Source organism: Poromitra crassiceps (genome assembly GCF_964638095.1).
Source record: "Poromitra crassiceps genome assembly, chromosome: 16".
Lineage (NCBI taxonomy): Eukaryota > Metazoa > Chordata > Actinopteri > Beryciformes > Melamphaidae > Poromitra > Poromitra crassiceps.
This window is the reverse complement of record NC_139645.1, coordinates 15,013,241-15,032,398: the sequence shown is the minus strand read 5'-3', so window position 1 is coordinate 15,032,398 and position 19,158 is coordinate 15,013,241. Positions and strand designations below refer to the sequence as shown.

The following is a 19,158-nucleotide window of genomic DNA, read 5'->3' as shown; positions in this document are numbered from 1 at the left end:
TCTCCCCGTGGTAAACAGGTGGGTCATGCTTCTGTGGATTTGAGAGCTTGATCTAATAATGACACGATGTGTGTGTGGAGAGACGCAGGGCTGGGGGCAGCGAGGGCGGGGCGTGGGGGCAGCGGCGAGGGCGGAGCGTGGGGGCAGTGGGGGGCGCCATCCGCCACCCTGGGGAGATTTAACGCCACGGGCTGCAGCTCTCTCTCCGCAGCACTGTCTGTCATCTGCAGCTGTGCAGCCAACTCACTCATATCTGTCCCCTGCTCCGCTGGAATAGACACACGCACACTGCCCAGGGGGTAACACACGCCCCCACACACACACACACACACACACTCACACTCACACACACTCATGAATGTTTGTATACCTGTGAGGACCTTTGTTGACCACACTCACTCCCGATTAGGGGAGGGCGATATGGCCCTAAAATAATATCATAATATTTCAGTATTTCAGTATTTCTGCGATAGCGATATTCTTCCCGATATGACAAAATGCTGAAAGATATTTCATTCTTAATTTCAAGAATATACAATTGCAACTAAATAAGTGTTTATAGCTTTATTATAAGTCAGCATAAACGTAACGGTTTGGCTTCAAATATTCAAATGTGCCTTCAGATATTACCGTGATTTGTTGTAGCCTACATGCTCTTTTGTAGCCAAACCACTCCCACACGACTGAAGCCACTCCCCTTTTTGAAATTAGCTCCTCCACCGTGGAGCCGCTTTCAGCCATGCTTGTTGTTGCTGTGCGTACATCAACAAGTCTGAATATTGCCGTTATCACAATATACATTTTTCACAATATGAATATGAATCGTATTGATATATCAATAACGATACGATATAGCACACCCCTACAACAAATAACTTACTTCCGGGTGGATAACGTCGGTGGTGCTGCATCGGCGCTACGTCACTTTTTTTATTTTATCGTAAGCTTCAAAGTTTTAATGTTGACTTGACTTAACACCTTCATGTTAAATGTTTTATTCTTGTTTGATCGAATCCGTCCTCACGTTCTCTTTTGTGAGCAGCTACGGGTCACTTACCCTCAAGAATAGGAATAGACTGCAGGGTATCGTCAAGGTGGGCAGCAAAATCGCAGGCACTACTTTAAATGACCTTCCTACTCTGTATAAGTTTAGGACTTTTGAAGAAGGCTCAGTTAATCTTGGCTGATCCTATAGCCACCCCCTGTCCTTTGAGTTCAAGTTGCTCCCGTCTGGCCACAGATACAGTACAGTCTGCCAAGTTTCATATTCACACTTTACTGTCCTCTGTAGAGGACATTTGTAGGTGATATAGGACCAACAGACTCAAAAACTCACCTTGTAATTGTTGTCTATTTTTGTTTGTCTGATGGTTTTGTTACAAATTGCCCCTCAGGGATAATAAAGATCACCTTTGAACCTTTGAACAGTCTTTTAGTGTCAAGTAAAGCTGAAAAGTTGTGTCAAACCGACGTTAATATCTCAAAAATGGTGCATCGCATCGCTTATATTTTGATATTGTGAGTGAGAGTAGCTGAAGGATTTGATGTATGTGCAACTTCTGCTTAGAATAGTGATGTATAATAGATGTACTGTAGTGTTAAAGCTGTGTGAACTGTCCCACTTTTAAAACGTGTGAATTTAGTAAAAACAAAGTGCAGCCTGTAGAGTCAGCTCGAATGAATTGTGACATCACACAATCAGCCTGTAGAGTCAGCTAGAATGAATTGTGACATCACACAATCAGCCTGTAGAGTCAGCTAGAATGAATTGTGACATCACACAATCAGCCTGTAGAGTCAGCTAGAATGAATTGTGACATCACACAATCAGGAAAAAGTAGAAAACACGGCGGCTTCTCAAAAAAGTACAAAATATATTAAACTAGAGTGGGAGCACACCAGCCGTGTGTGCGTGTGCGCGCGCGCGTGTGTGTGTGTGTGTGAGAGAGTGTGTGTGTGAGTGAGAGTGTGAGTGAGAGAATGTGTGTGTGTGTCGGGTCATGCCCATTTTCGAACTCGACCTTCATCTGTATGTCAATTACACACCTGTAAAGTTTCCTGACTGCATCCTGCACGGTTTTGACGCTGTCGCATTGGTCAAATCTGTCCATGGACAGACAGACATACAAACACCTGGGAAAATACTCTGGGCCAATAGCTGTCTCCAGGGTGTTTATACTTCCTGTGACTGATAAACCTAGTCTGACTCATAGTAAGTCAAACTAGGTTTGACCAGGTGAGTCAGACTAGTTTAGGCAGGTAAAACAGCCGGCGTTTAGACCAGGAAGTCGTGACACAATGGGTCAAGTGAGCGGGGCCACATAAGGTGAATTGGACAAGAAAAATGCATGCAGAAAAAATAATAATACACACAAGCAAACAAATAAACAGAAAGGATGATGGGAAAGCACTCAGTAGACCGATGTAAAAGTCCCTAGTGGTGGCAAACAGGATTGCCCTCGCCTCTGTGATTGTAATGCAGTTGGATGTCTGTTGGCAGCAGCAGATTTATTCCAACATAAATTGGCACCTGCCAGCGCGCTGTGCGGAGGTGCCTTCTGAAAGCTGTTAGAGGAGTTAGTCTGTCTCTCACCAAAGTATCATTCCTTATCTTAATGTGTTTCCCCACCTCGTAATGTGACGAGCGCTAACCGTCCGGGACCGGGAGGCTGCGAGGCCAGCGCATCACATCGCTCCGCCGACGCGCTTTTACACCCAAAACTCACCATGACTTCCCCCCCCTCTTCTCTTTGATCTCTCCTCAGATGGGGGCAGGGCGGTCCACGCCCCGGCGCACATCACCGAGAAGGTGCTGCAGCTGTTCAGGAGGAAGAGCGAGTTTACCTTCCTGGCCTCCATCCAGCAGAAGTCGTCCACGTCGGGAGTCATCTTCTCCATCCACGAGTCGGAGCACAGGTAACACATCTACGTCCATCCCTCCTCTTCACTTTGACCTTCTCTCATCCTATGTCTGCAACAATTCTCCACTTCCAACACCGACTGCGCCATGTTCTCGTTGAAACGGAGCCCAGAGATGAATCCTGGTCTTATTCATACCTGAGATAGGCTATTTGTCGATGCATTTTTTGATGAGTTGAAGGAAAAGATCAATTTGAGATTGCTCTGCCTATGCGTGGGCTACTGGCTGGGGAGTCGTATGCTGACAGAGTGCAGGATTTCTTCCTATATACGCTCTGGGCGAAAAAGCAAATCTGCCGTGCATCGTGTCCGTGAGATTGACTGGGCTGGTAATGCCGATGGAGAGAGAGAGAGGCAGACGGAAGAGGGGAAGAGCGTTGATAAAGCAAGCATCTTATGAATGTTAAATTTAATCTCGGGGGTGTTGCGTAAACGGACGTACACCATCTCTGACTGTGGCTGCTGCTGCTGCTCGTATTCTGATAACTGCGACGTCGTGCGGGATGGTAGCTGAGCTGTCACACACGCTGCTAGAGGTGGGAGGAGAGCCGGTATCACTATCTGCACTCGCCGAGCACTTATTAGGGACATGGTCTTCCTAATAAAGTGCTAAGTACTGGGTAGCTATCGGCTAGTAAAGTGACACCCGCCTCCAGGTTGGACGTGTTGTGCATCCTGAGATGCTGCTTCTTCTGCTGCTCACCACAGCTGGAAAGAGGTTATCTGAGTTACTGTGGCCTTTCTGTCAGCTCCGACCAGGCTGATGTTCTCCTCTGACCTCTCCCATCAACAAGAAGCTTCTATCCACACACACAGAACTGCTGCTGCTCACTGGAGGTCCCCATAGGACCAATGGCCACTTCCCTGTCTATCACCATGCGAGGGAAGAGGTTGTGTAGCAACAAACCAACTGCCTATAGACCCTTTTCACGGGGGGCATTTTTGTGTCGAAAAGGCAGGGTAAACACAGGTGCAAGCAAAACACTAATGAGGGTTTCCAAATTCCACTCATGGAAGTTGGAAACCCTCATTAGTGTTTTGCTTGCACCTGTGTTTACCCTGCCTTTTCGACACCAAATGCCCCCCGTGAGAAGGGTCTATTCCCCTGCATCCAACAATGGCGTGGAAGCCACTGCGTTATTAGACTGTCTTTGTTTTTAAATAATAATTAAAGCGTTCCACTTTTAAGGATTTCATCTTATGAAAATTACATTTTGGCCAAGATAATTACAGTATTTCATATCGAGATAAGTCTACAACACGCATGCCTTTGTGACCTTTTTCTCCTCCTCGTAATACTTTGAACATCGCTAGTCTTTTTGGATGCCCTGCTGCAGATACCTATTGCATCAGTGAAAATTAATTGGAACATTATTTGCAGAATGCAATGGCTGCAGGGCACCAGCGAGTGGCCGCAGCGAGCTCAGCCACCCCCCCCCCCCCCCACACACACCCCCCTTCCCCGCCGAGAAACTAAATAGTTTTGAAAGGTTAGAGACCATTGATTTTCCTTCTGAAGGTAAAAGCCTTCAGCTGTGTACGGAGCGCAGGCTAAGTGAGCAGCAGGGGGGTGCATCCAAGTCTCAACGCAAAGCCTAAATAGTACACAGTGGGGTGGGTGAGGGCTCTGAACTGTCGTGTGTGTGTGTGTGTGTGTGGGGGGGGGGGGCGTCCGCTCTACAGCGTGAAGAAACCCCCACATCTCAGCCGTCTGCAGACTGAGGGTCTGGGATCCCAGATTGGTCATCTTCAGACAGAGCCACATTTCTCTATTTCGTGCGGACATAGAACTTTTAGAACTAGAACTCTTTCTTTCTTTCTTTCTTTCTTTTGGGACATACCATTAAAATCAGGAGTTGTGGAACCCCTAGCGTGCGACCATATGATTTTTCACTCCTGAACAAGAGTGCACACACAGATTGAGCCCCTGCTGTGCCTGAGGTGACCCTGAGAATAGCCATTTCAGTCTCCATCCTCTCTATTAGCCTATCCTCTCTCTCCCTCTCCCTCTCTCTCTCTCACTGCATTGTCTCTCACTCCCCCTCTCTCTCCCCCCCTCTCACTGCACTGTCCCAGCTCAGTGGCCTTGTGGTCTGAGTGTCCGCCCTGAGACTGGGAGGTCGTGAGTTCGATCCCCGGCAAAAGACTATAAAAATGGGACCCATTTGCCTCCCTGCTTGGCACTCAGCATCAAAGGGTTGGAATTGGGGGGTTAGATCACCATATGATTCCCGAGCGCGGCACTGCTGCTGCTCACCGCTCCCCCAGGGGATGGGTCAAATGCAGAGAACAAATTTCACACATTGTGTGACAATCAGTGGGACTTTACCTTTACCTTTACCCCCCCCCCCCTCTCACACTGCACTGTCCCCCTCTCTCCCTCTCTCTCTCTCCCTCTCTCCCTCACTGCACTGTCCCCCTCTCTCCCTCTCTCTCTCTCTCTCTCTCTCTCTCCCTCACTGCACTGTCCCTCTCTCCCCTCTCTCTCTCTCCCTCTCTCTCTCTCTCTCTCTCTCTCACACTGCACTGTCCCCCTCTCTCCCTCCCCTCTCTCTCTCTGCACTGTCCCTCTCTCCCTCTCATTACCTGCAGGCATAATTGTTGCACAGCAGGCTGGCCAAACAACAGCGAGGCTAAATGGAGCCAACTGACTGTAATGTGCTGCTTAGGCCTGAGCAGAATGACACGTACCGTGCAGCGTCTTTAGCTCGGAGGAGTGCTGGACAAAGCAAACGTCGGATTAAAGGCCTAACGATGCTCAAATCCCACCCGACAGTCCTGCAGCACGCCATACTCTGATTGACCACTATACAGTACTTGTGCTGTTTCATTCATTTCACCCCTTTATCACGGCAAAGCGTGTATTAGACCAGCCGGGCCAGCATCTCGCTGTCACGTTTTGCCTCGCCTAGGCGTGAAAAGTACACGCGTGATGGTACTGCACCAGCAGGGGGCGATAGAGGCAATAGATGCCTGAAATAAACCGGCAGCCAGTAAGGTGGCAGCCGGATGGAGTGGATGACATCACAATGGAGTGGATGATGTCACACTGAGTGACATCACATTATCTGGTCGCAGCTATTGCGAATTCACGCTCGTTTCTTTTTTAACCCAGACCCATTGTTTTACTTGCCTGAACCTAACCCGACCATAACCGGCACAAAATTCGCTATGCCAGCATGTGTGTTATTGAGTGATGACATCACTGATGATGTCATCCGTCATCTGGCTGCCTGGCAAAAATATTGCCAGGCATGTATGTGGCTGCTGCCGGCCACTGGATGACATCATTTGTCCTCAGGGTTGTGAGTCAGTCAGCCTTCCACGTGATGTCAGTCGAGCAATTTTGATGTCATCAGTGATGTCACTGGAGCATTTTGATGGCAGTGAGGTCGGTCGTTGCCCGGCAGGTGCTGCCTACCTTTCCCTACAGTACCTATAGCCGCCGAGCCGCGCTCTTGAAACGGTTAGCCAATCAGAGACCGTCATTAATATCAATGAGTCTTAAAGACACGGCAGACAGACAGACAGGCAGACAGGCAGACAGACAGACAGACAGACAGGCAGACAGGCAGACAGGCAGACAGACAGACAGACAGGCAGACAGACAGACAGACGAGCGTTCTCGGGAACAGAACAGCATTTGTAATGCTAAAGCTGACCAGCGGGGGGAGAGAGAGGGGGAGGCGGGGGATCGTACTCGGGCACGTCGCAAAAGCAATCGTTCCGGGCGTGAAGACGCCCTGAGTGTAATTAAATGGAGAGAGACAGACAGCCGTGTCTGGCTTGATGCAGACCTGTGCTCCATTGTGCCTTCTGGATTTTGGACTGAAGCTCTGAATCCCCTCTGCAGGCCGTATTAGAGCCCCGCTCAGCCTATTCCCATTCTGCCCCATTATGGCCCGGCCGCTCCATTCAGACAGCTAGCTTTACCACTCGGCCAAATCCAATCATACCTCCTCTGTACCTTCTTCTTCGCTTCCCCTTTCGTCTCCGTCTCTCGGCACAATCGGACCACCCTCCCTCGCCTCCCACCGCTAGTCTCAAAGGGGGAAAAAGCTTGTTTGAATGCGGCCGTTTCTTGGTATTTCTCGCAAAAGCAGAAACCCCCCCCCCCCTTCTTTCTCTCTCTCTCCGTGCGAAACATCGGGGGAATGGCAGGTTTATAACTGCTCCACTAGGCTGAATAGAACAAAAAGGAGACATTTTTTCCTCCCCTCTGCCGAGCCAGCGGTTTCCTCGCTCCCATTGTCGGCGCAGTGGTGGAAGCTCTCTCTCTCTCTCTCTCTCTCTCTCTCTCTCTCTCTCTCTCTCTCTCTCTCTCTCTCTCTCTCTCTCTCTCTCTCTCTCTCTGTGATGATGAACGAACTGAAAGAAGCGTCTCCTCCGCGGCGCGTGCATGGCTCCTCTCAGCCAAAGCACTCCCAACACCAAAGACGTTCATAACGCCCGGCCTTTGTGACGTGCTACAGGTCGACAGGTTTCTCCCATCGTGGCTTTTGGTTCATCTCTAAGTGCTTACAGCTCCGTCTCTTTCATGGAAACATGCTGAGTGGATGAGAGAGAGAGACACAGAGAGAGAGAGAGAGAGACACAGAGAGAGAGAGAGAGAGAGAGAGAGAGAGAGAGAGAGAGAGAGAGAGAGAGAGAGAGAGAGAGAGAGAGAGAGAGAGAGAGAGAGAGAGAGAGAGAGAGAGAGAGAGAGAGAGAGACTTTCTGACAAAGGTGTGGGAGTTGTGCTCGCTCCTCTGGAGGCATGGTAATAGGGAATGGGGGAAAGACAGCTAAAGTAAGTATTTTCCCGAATTCGCTGAATTACTGTACTCTTTTTTTTTTAAATGATTATGGGCATGGTCCACACTCCATATGTGTGCATGAACAACTCTCACTCAAAATCCAAAAGCATGATGCAATGTAATGTAATGTAATGTAATGTGCCAAAGCACCCAATGCCAGTCACACGAGTCTTTGCTGGATAGATCAATACTGACCCAGTAACTTTCAGAGACAATGCCTCCATTGCCTCCATTATATAGAATCAATAACAGCAGTCTCTTGCAATTGAATTGATGTTGCACTTACAAACTTAATCCATTATCCATATATGTGAGTGAGCAGGTTTGAGCACACAACGCCTAATACACATGAAATAGCATTGAGGAAAACAGGTGGAACAAGTATATTAGGATGCTTTCACACTGGCGCCCAGGTACCGTTCCCAAGCACACTTGTCCCCAAACTGACCCCAGTTTCGGATAGGGCTGGTTATTGGCAAGGACCTCACGATACGATACGTATCACGATACATGGGTCGCGATACGATTGTATCACGATACATTGCGATACAATACATATTGCGATATATTGCGATACAATACATATTGCGATATATTGCAATACTCTAGACAATTTACTCAAAATTAAATAATAGAGCTAAAGATACAACACTGTGTACCACCCAGGTAGTGTAATAATATGTACCGGTACATCACTTTTTACTGATAAGTTAGTGGACAAATTTAGTCAAAACTACTGAGTGTTGAGTGTGTTACTGAACGCATCGATATGGGAAATATCGATACAGTATCGATTAGGAGTGGGAATCAACATCAGCACAGGCATTTTTTTTAATATCGATACTTGGCAATACAGTATTGGGAAATAAAATATCGTGATATATTGCCGTATCGATTACTGTATATTGCCCAGCCCTAGTTTTGGAACATTTGACGAGAACGTTGCGTTCTGCTCTGTTCCGCGCCCGGGTGCGCAACGGGGAACCGTGATAGGATCCACTTGAAAAGGTGGTCTGGGGAGCGCTATGGCGTGCCCGGGCACGGAACACTTGCGAGTGACGTAAGTGCACTCTGTTCCGTTTCCGAGCGCGGAAGAAATGTTAAATGTGAAATCTGACCAGCGGGAGAGAGGGGAGGAGGGGCAATCGTTCCCGGGTGCGGAACGGATGAAAGCAATCGTTCCCAGTGAGAAAGCAGCCTTAGTTATATTGGCCACTAAAAATGATTCTCGGCAGTTTATTTTTATTTTTATTGATTATTAGCCCTAAGCGGGTGAGCCAAAAAGTTTGGCCAGTGCTAAAGAAGAAGAAGAAGAAGAAGAAAAATGTGTAACTGGTTGATGCTGTGCCTGGCTGCTAGGGTGCATTGCTGCCCTGTGTCTGTTTAAATCGTGAGCCTCTGTATTTCTTTTAACTTTGTTTTACCGTCAGACGGGATTTGCTTCTAAATGCTAGGGAGGAGAAACCTGCAGGCTTCTGAGCTCTCCTGTGGAGCCGGGCTGCTCACCTCTGGAGGATATACGTTTCCACGTTGCACTTGTTGGATTCTGCCTCTCCAGTATATTTGCTCTCTGACCAAGAAAATGGCCGAATTACAACCGCCGACTACAAGGACTAACATTGACTTACTTCTCCTGTGCCGCAAGTACTCTGTGAAAGCTAGTTATCTACCACTGTCCCGGGTGGCAAGACGACCTGGCCTCCTCACTTCTCTAATACAGACTTCTGCTGCTCTTGTGTTTAGTCTGCAAGCTGTTACTCACAGAGGGACTTCTCCCCTCAATCATCCTGTCTGCCGTGTCGAAACCCCCCCCCAGGTACAAAAGTGGATCAAATGAAATGCCTGTTATGAGACAGATTACAGTATTGGAAAGCAGACATCCAAACTATCCACTCGGCAGTCCTGACTGAGTGAAAGGATTTTTTTTAACCACTGTGAACTTGAGAAATATGACTAACTGGTGAACTGCGCCTGAAGAAGAAAACACTGCAATTTTGAAAATGGAGTTGATTGGAGCTGACGGGGCCACCCTGAGGCACTTCTGACCAGTACACAGACTGAAGCCAGTCAGAGGGAGGCCTTCGGACGATGATACAGTATACAGCAGGGATACTCGACTAGCTTTGCCCGGGGGCCACTTTCGTGAAATGATAGAAGGCCAGGGGCCAGTTAATAAACAAACAATATACATTTTTCTGTAGCGGATTGTAGGTTTTTGGGGTGTCAGCCGGAGTTTAGTCTGACAATGTTGTGCACACCGGATAGTTAGTTAGGTTAAGTTAGTTAGGTTAAGTACATACATAAGTGCCTGGGTAGCAAGCAGATGGCGGTATTTGACAATTTAGCAGCTAAATCATAGATTATTGAAAGATATTCCATATTCCAGACTGAAATGCTATAACAGAAGTGGAGTATTGGCCAGAATGACATGAACATTTGGACACTTATTCAGCGGCTATCTTGCATGTTGCGTTCAGGTGCACTGCAATTTATTTTATTTTATTTTATTTTGTTTTTGCAATTCCATCGCGGGCCACACAGGGGGCCTGCATGTGGCCCGCGGGCTGCAAGTAGAGTATCACTGGTATACAGGCTAGCTTTGACACTTTAGAGTCAGCATTTATTACTGTCTCCCCTTCCTGCTCAATGCATACAATAAATGCATGCAATAAATCACTGTGAAGTGCAATCAATGTAATATTGTGGTGTACAGTACTAAAGAACCTGTGGACTGGAGGAACATCAAGCAGACCCGCAGGAAAGGAAATGAGCCTGACGTACCAGTAACACGAGTCCATGGTGAGGCACACCCTTCCCCCACACTTTGCAGAAACCTAGTCCTTTTATCATCATTTGGAATGACAGGACCCCCACCAACACCAGCTCTCCCCCACCTCTCCTCCACCTGGCCAACCGTTTTCAGACTCCAGAGAGCAGCAGCACCTGCCCCCCTCTCTGCCACGCCTCCTCCCCGCCACAAAGGAGGAAGCACAAAAACCTTTCTGGCAGCAAAGACCTGAGGAAACGTGCAGGGCCTGATAGAGTCTCATGTGGAACATCGACACACTAAGGCTCAAAGCATTTCATCAAATGAGCACAAACTCTGAAATACAGATTACAGCTTGTGGATAAGGAATAAGTATGAATTAGGCGTGAATCTTTGGGTCGATTCTCGATTCAGTACGTAGATAACATCGATACATCAATTTCAGGATCTACTCCTGTCCGCTGTGTGCTAAAAGCGGTGTAGCAAATTATGATATGAAAGCAGAATAAAGTTGACAGATTATGTAGTTTTTGGTAACACTTTATTTGAAGGGGTGTGCATAACACTGACATGACACTGTCTCATGGCCATGACATGACACTAGGACATTCACGATTACTGCATTTTAGTAGTCATCGACTACTCTCCCAAACGGTAGTTGACTAGTCACGCAGGATATATCTTTTTTTGTTGAACCCAATGAAAAAGATAAATTCTCGTCAAAACGGTCTCAAAAACAGCCAGTTAAGGGTTAACTAATAGGCTGGAGCAACCTGGGGGTATGTGACATAGCAGAGTCCTGATTGGCTCTGAGAGGCTGTTCACAAATGAGCCGCTAAACCTCCAGAAACTTGTCTGAGCTAGCGACTGTTTGACTGCAGTAACAACATAAGCCTGTGGGAAGTCTTTCCCTCTCGAAATACGTTCGATTCTGTCCCAGCCCTGTCTAATATTTACCCTGTGATGGAATCCTGTCAGGAAGGCCCCCTATGTGTTAAGTAAGGGATAAGGTATAGTGAGCCGGTGATTACTGGCGAAATAATGACCGACAGGTGAATGATTGAGCCCGACGCGCAGCGGAGGGCTTAATGATTCACCTGAAGGTCATTATTTCCAGTAATCACCGGCTCACTATACATTATCCCGCTTAGAGCACGGCCTACAACTAAATCATTCAATTATCTGACAAAAATAATTATTCAAATAGATTTTTGTTTTCAACGACAAAGCGGTTTCATTCGTAATTGGCACACACCACAGCTGCAACTGGTTGGCCTAATTAGTAGTGTCTGCTGACAAAAGGCTCTTATCAACTGATTAATCCAGGTGTGCCTAATCATTGTAGTGAGTGTTGACACAGCTGGATTAATCAGTAGAGCAGCGGTCGGTTGTCGAGAAATAATGACCGGTGAATCTTGTTGATTGACCAATCAGAATCGAGTATTCAAGAGAGCCATGTTCTAATGTACCGTATAGACCAGCAGACGATCAGTGAGGTCTTGAACCTTGGTAAGATAGACCAAGAAATGAAGAGCTCAGAAATAAAATTGTCAAATCATATTTACATTTTAGTTTTTTTTTTTTTACTTCATATAAATGTAACTGTTACACAGTAAATGGGCATATGATATCGTCTCATATCGATCGCAGGCCCCTGAATTAACTGATTTTGTGATGTCAGCAAATATCCTATCGTTGTCCCAAGAATTGATATAGTATCGTATCGTGATTAAACTTGTGATTCCCACCTCTCTACCCTGGAGATGCTCAGCTCAGCTCAGAGCAGTTGCTCCGGTCTCCCATCACTCTCAAACGGGATGAAAACATCAGCTCAGCCACGAAAGCACAAATTCCAGGAGGTTTCTCCCTGTGACAGCTGAAGCACAACATCTCACAACCAATCCTGGTCACATTTTACAGCTGAACAAGTGAAGGCATCCTCACGTCCGCCATGGCAGTGTGGTTTCGCTCCGTCTCCTCCAGTTCCACGGACAAGCTCCAGTGTTTTGGCCTCCCCCCCTGAGCGGGTAATTGGCCGGCAACAGGGCTCCGCAAAATAGCTGCATGACACTGAGCTGAAGAGAGAGACAGGATGATATATACAGCTGACCCTACGTTCCCCCGGACAACAACGTATCCCAAAAACTTTTCTCTTAGAGATGCTTCCAGTGAGATTTGACGTCACCACGTGTCACCTCAACGGCTTCTTCTAGGAGCTACTGCAGCCGTCATAAGGCTGGACCACTGAGGGTGAAACGTGTCTGTAAACCCAATGCATGTTACCTATAAGAATGACTTTTACACCAGGCTTTCCCAACCCTGGAATTAAAATGGGCTCGCCTGAATTCTCTAACAAGTGATCAATACAAATAATAATCATTATTATTATAAAAACACACTGCACACAATTTGAAACAACGAAACGAATCCTACATTTTCACTTCCCCTCATAAAGATCAAGTTCAAAATAAAATGCATGATATTGTTATTTGGACCTAATGGTAGTTTATGGTCTTTCAGTGGAATCATGTGCTGATGATACGGTAATACTGGGATACACATGTCTGCTGTCTAAACTAGGGATGCAGACGAGTAGTTGTTTAAACGTTTAAACAAACACCCACTCCCTCACTAGTCGGCACGAGAAATACTAGTCGGTTAAACGAATAATTCAATAATAATAATAATAATACACAATGCACCCATTTCTGTAGTAAATACGGTTTGTTTTGATGTTCTGGTGATCCTATTCAGTGAAAATATCTGCTGCTTCCTTAGGGTTTTTGCTAAATCTGGAGGCTAATTTAGTTATTGAGACCCAGGTTTACTCTAGGGATGGGCATTTCTAGCAAAAACACTATTCGAAATTCGCTGGCCAAATTCGAATTTAATTCGAAATTCGAAAATAAAAATAAAAATGTAAAATTTTTTAAAAATGTATTTTTTTTTTTTTTTTTTTTTTTTTTTTTTTTTTTTTGAGTGAAATGTTGCATTGTCTCCCCTGATTCTAAGTCTACGGCTTTATTAATTAATATAAAAAGCTTCTGCTGTGGATTTTTAGCTCAAACAAGCATTGCACCACTGAAGTAAAGAACATGTTACATGACATTGACATTTTCGAAAATAAAAAACAGTTTTGACAATCATGAGTGGTTCATTAAATATTTAGTAGGCTCAGGTCTGAGTGCCAAAGGGGTGCCAAAGTCACCCCCTCTCCCTCTTCATGGGATTTCATCCGCCATTCATTTTTCCATAAACCTTGCTTAAAATGCTTATAAAAATTGTTTTACTTGCTCAAACCAAGCGATTTGACTATACTTAGAATCAGGGGAGACAATGCAACATTTCACTCAATTTTTTTTTTTTTTTTTTTTTTTTTTCGAATTTCGAATTTCGAATTTCAATAATAAAAGTCGACCTTGATAATAACAACGATTATTCGAAAATTCGAAATTCGATGCCCATCCCTAGTTTACTCCTGGGCCTGTTCTAGGATCAGTTGTAGTAGGTGGTGATGAGACCCAGGTTTACTCCTGGGCCTGGTCTAGGATCAGTTGTAGTAGGTGGTGATGAGACCCAGGTTTACTCCTGGGCCTGAGCCCTGTACTACGAAACTAGTTTAACAGATCCGCGATAAGTCCCTTTGATCTGGTTTGACTGAACAGGATCAAAGCTATCTAGTTAACTGATACTACGACGCTGGTTTTTTACTAGGTAAGTGGACCTGGGATCTGCCTGTGCACGCGCACGTTTTTCGCTCGTGCACAGGCGCGCATCCACGCGAAAGAGGTGCGCTAGCCAATCACCTTATGAACAGCTGAGTTGATCCACGCCCACACCCATTTCCACACCCATTTCCTCGTTCCATGAAAGCGCAGTGCATGATCAGAGTTTTAGCGGATATTTAATGTATCCGCGATTTAATGTCAGAATGAAAATCCGCGTTGGATAGTCTGCTGAAGGGCTGTCTAAAGCAGCAGCTTGTATTCACATCAGTCATTTGATTTACTGTGATCAGCGATTTCTGTCTGATACAGCTGCATACATTGATACAGCAGCAACAAATGTAATGTGTAATCTCAGTCTATACATTTCCACAATCTGTAAGCCTATTTAGACCATAGATTTAGAAACGCATGCTCAATGAATAATGATCTCTATCACTTTCACAGTTCCAGCTGAAAGATGCAAGAATAGCCTGCATATTTAGTATTGGGGCTATCCATATTATCCCATATCTATATTATATGTAGGCCTATAGGCTTTTCTGGCATGTAGGAGAATATCACCCTCACTCCATTTGAGGGTCCATTCATGATATGCGCCGCGGTGATTAATAGGGATCATATTTCTCCACGCATCGTTGAGCTGTTAAGACATAAAGTGGTAAGTAGGCTTAATTTAATTATGTAGCCTACAGAGCCACAAATGTTTTTCTTGTTATATTCTCAGTTGACTGCAATCTATTTTTCATATGGCGATCTTATATGAACGGTGAGTGACTCCAGAGAGCCGATTATATGGGTCTGTCATGGATTTTGATCTTATCCTCTGAAGCTAACCTGGTCGCGACCAGGTTAGCTTTGCAGCGTCAGTTGCCATGGTGATTGAAAGTTAACTTGCTTTGTAGTACGGCTAAACCAGGTTTAAACTCAAACTTACTCGGATAAGGCATTAAACTAGCTTCGTAGTACAGGCTACTGGTCTAGGATCAGTTGTAGTAGGTGGTGATGTCGTTTAGGAGGAATGTATCTTACATGTAGATATTTACATCATCATTACTGTGTTCTATCTTTTGAACGCGCTGATGGATTTTCACTGTATTTTAGTGTATCTGTCTGTGTGTCCAACATGTGCATATTAATGAGGAGAAATATTTTCTGGAAGCTACTATAACTCTAAAGCTTTAAGCTGCGGAGTTCATATTAATACTAACCATGAATTATGTGAAGGCAAGTATGTTGTGATAAAAAGAATATCTGCTAATTGATGGATTAATTACATTACTTAGTGAACTAATTAGCATGTTATGTTGAATATATCATGGATATTAGGCTGCTCAAGTGCCTCTCGCTGCTGTAGTTGCAGTTTGTTGGGCGGGGGAAACTACCGGTTGTTAGGATGACGATTCCTACGTTGACGTCGTCATTCCTACTATGATGTCATCGATCACTGATGATGTCATGATCCACCTGTGATCCACCTGTGTCTCCACCAAGTGTCTCAATCATGCCTTCCGATGGCCTCGCTGGTGATGTCATAACACATGTGATGTCATAACACAGGTGATGTCATATTCGGGTCTGAGGGCCTGCTCCGATAAATTCTCATCAAGGATCATACCAATCTCTACAATCTCTGCAACCGTTCCCAAAACCTCGAACAGTGCAGCCCCAGCCATCAAGTTCCACAACACCCCAGCTTCATCAACTACCCGCGAATAGATCCACATGTCCAACACCGATCCTGACACCGGTAAATAATATAAGGGAAACAGTGGTGACTATCTATACCATACACCTCTCCATAGGCTATACTGCATGCCATTGCCTGAAGGCACATCATAACATGAATGCTGAACGTATATATTTTTAGAGCGATGTCCAGAGCTGGGCTGTCTCCTCCATGCCTGCTGCCCGGGTCCCTCTGCACCATGTGAGGTCCTGCTCTGGTTGCACCGCGCGCCTCCATTGCACTGTGTTACTGTGTAAGCTGTCAGTGTGTCTGTGAGACAAATCCCTCTGCATGTGTTCTACCTGCCCAATAAAGGGCCTTGGATTCTGCTATCACATCACCTGCTGGAGCTTCTACATTGACAGCGATGTGGAAACTTGACTTTATGTGGGCTGAGCATGTTTTTTTTTCTTACATGGTGTGTGACGGGGTGTGTCTTTTCAGATTGATTTGACAATAGTCCTGACGCTGAAAATGACCTCATACGCCTGGAGAGTGTAGCTGTAACTGTGGTGTAATTGAATAGGTCATAGTGTCCACAAAGTTGCTTCCCCCGCTTGTCGTCAACGAGGCAGTTCTAGCAGCCTGATAACAGATTGAATTGTCAACTCGTTACAATCGATTTCCATCTTCTAGTCTGACGTTGCCTCCACTCTACATTTTCCAGAACGATCACTAGAGACTAACACATCGGCCTGAATCTATTCCAGTCAGGAGAATGCAAAAAAATAAATAACATGTCCTGAATAAATGCCTTCAAAGCAGAGTGCTGTTGGGATTTCAAAGTAAGTGGTACTTTTAATCGATTTAAAACTCAATAGCAGCGTCTATCTCGTCTATGGCGGCCGCCATTGTTTTTATAACTCCTCGGCGCACTTGACAACGGGAAACAGTTTGACAACGGCCTTATTCCCGCCCCTTGCACTGTTTATTGATACTGATTGGCTAATCGTTAGCGCCCCTCGATGCTCATTAGAGCAGTCGTTTTTTTCGACTGCGGAAATCGCTTGTTGCATGTCACGATGCCAGAGCAGAAGCAGCCAAAACTACCTCGGTGGAGTGGGTTGATCCGAAGGTCTGGAGCCAGGCAACAGTTCTAGAGCACCTCGTTTCTATTCAGGGCACGTTCACACCAAGCAATATATTCAAACACTGGAGCGTTTAGTCCTTCAGTTTTGGAGGGAGAAGGAGGCAGATGTTGACATCTGATAGCCAGCAGGTCCTTATGCTTGGAAAACCCAGCAGGACAAAATCAAGTCTGGTATAATTCTGCTCACATTCTGCTCATATTCTTCTTCATGTGCTCTTAACCCATTGATACCTGATGCAGCATTTGTGTGTGTATCCATTTAAAGGGATACACACACAAATGCTGCATCAGGTATCAATGGGTTAAAAGAAGAAGAGTGTAGACAAGTCCATCATGCTGCTGACAAAATCTGTGCCCTGGCAGGTCACCAATAAAAAAATGTTATGCTGTGGTACCACGTTCGCCCGTTAAATAAATAAATAAGTAAATAAATAAATAATCAGCAACTAATTGGTTAAATTGTGATACACATCACCATCATTAACTATCACTAACTACATTCAACTTTTAGATTCAATAGATACTTTTTGTGATTATTATTATTATTATTATTATTATTATTAATATTATTATTATTATTATTATTTGGCATTTTCACTTTATAAGACTAGAGATAAACAGGAAAGATGGGTGGGTGAGAGAGAGAGAGGGAGAAGACCGGACTTGAACCCAGGACGTTGCAGTGCATGCTAACACACCCCACCGATCAACCAGGATGCCCCAATGATATTTTTTTTTTAAATCAGTGTATTTCTTTTATAAAAAGATAAAACAGCTGAACTTTGCCTATAAGGTAGTGTAGTTCCCCATGTCACAGCGCATCTAAATTCATTCTAATCATAAAGCATTAGTCTCTCCCTCTAGTACCACTGCTACTCAAAGTTTCCTTTGCTCTTTGATATGCAAACATGAATATTTATCTATTAAGCTGCAGAGACACATTCATCGTAGGAGTCGATTAGATCCAGTTAAAATGGAGCTTTGCAAAAACACTGATCATGAGAGACTAAATAGCCTTAAAAATGAGGCTAAGTCTCAAATATTTAGTACAGAGACGCACCGGAAAACAGGCATCGTTTTCACTGTTAGTCAGGCTACAAGATTCATTAGAAATGGACAGCCTGCTGGAAGTACTGATGCATTATTTTCCTTCTGCTAAATACGCGATAAGGAATACAATTGCTAGCACCGCTAAGTGGCTCATAAAGTAAACGCTCGGTGTGAAGTGTGGAGTTAATGCATTTGATGATTCATTTATGACACTGTTTGTGATCAGTGAGTTTCTTGGCCTCTCAGAGCCCAGAGGAGGCTTGTGATCAGTGAGTATCCTGGCCTCTCAGAGCCCAGAGGAGGCTTGTGATCAGTGAGTATCCTGGCCTCTCAGAGCCCAGAGGAGGCTTGTGATCAGTGAGTATCCTGGCCTCTCAGAGCCCAGAGGAGGCTTGTGATCAGTGAGTTTGCTGGCCTCTCAGAGCCCAGAGGAGGCTTGTGATCAGTGAGTATCCTGGCCTCTCAGAGCCCAGAGGAGGCTTGTGATCAGTGAGTATCCTGGCCTCTCAGAGCCCAGAGGAGGCTTGTGATCAGTGAGTTTCTTGGCCTCTCAGAGCCCAGAGGAGGCTTGTGATCAGTGAGTATCCTGGCCTCTCAGAGCCCAGAGGAGGCTTGTGATCAGTGAGTTTGCTGGCCTCTCAGAGCCCAGAGGAGGCTTGTGATCAGTGAGTTTCTTGGCCTCTCAGAGCCCAGAGGAGGCTTGTGATCAGTGTTTCCTGGCCTCTCAGAGCCCAGAGGAGGCTTGTGATCAGTGAGTTTCTTGGCCTCTCAGAGCCCAGAGGAGGCTTGTGATCAGTGTTTCCTGGCCTCTCAGAGCCCAGAGGAGGCTTGTGATCAGTGAGTTTCCTGGCCTCTCAGAGCCCAGAGGAGGCTTGTGATCAGTGAGTTTCTTGGCCTCTCAGAGCCCAGAGGAGGCTTGTGATCAGTGAGTTTCCTGGCCTCTCAGAGCCCAGAGGAGGCTTGTGATCAGTGAGTTTCCTGGCCTCTCAGAGCCCAGAGGAGGCTTGTGATCAGTGAGTTTCTTGGCCTCTCAGAGCCCAGAGGAGGCTTGTGATCAGTGAGTTTCTTGGCCTCTCAGAGCC

The 19,158-nt window shown here is 45.7% G+C and overlaps 1 protein-coding gene across 1 annotated transcript in view; it reads left to right on the top strand.

Annotated features, from left to right (window-relative positions):
- LOC310790905 (protein kinase C-binding protein NELL1-like) overlaps window positions 1-19,158 on the top strand; it is a gene marked incomplete at its 3' end in the record, with an annotated part of 306,141 nt that overhangs the window by 39,255 nt on the left and 247,728 nt on the right. Inside the window, exon 3 of the mRNA XM_083652616.1 lies at window positions 2,766-2,916. Coding sequence (XP_083508742.1) covers window positions 2,766-2,916 — 151 coding nt within the window. The remainder of the gene's footprint in view (window positions 1-2,765; window positions 2,917-19,158) is intronic.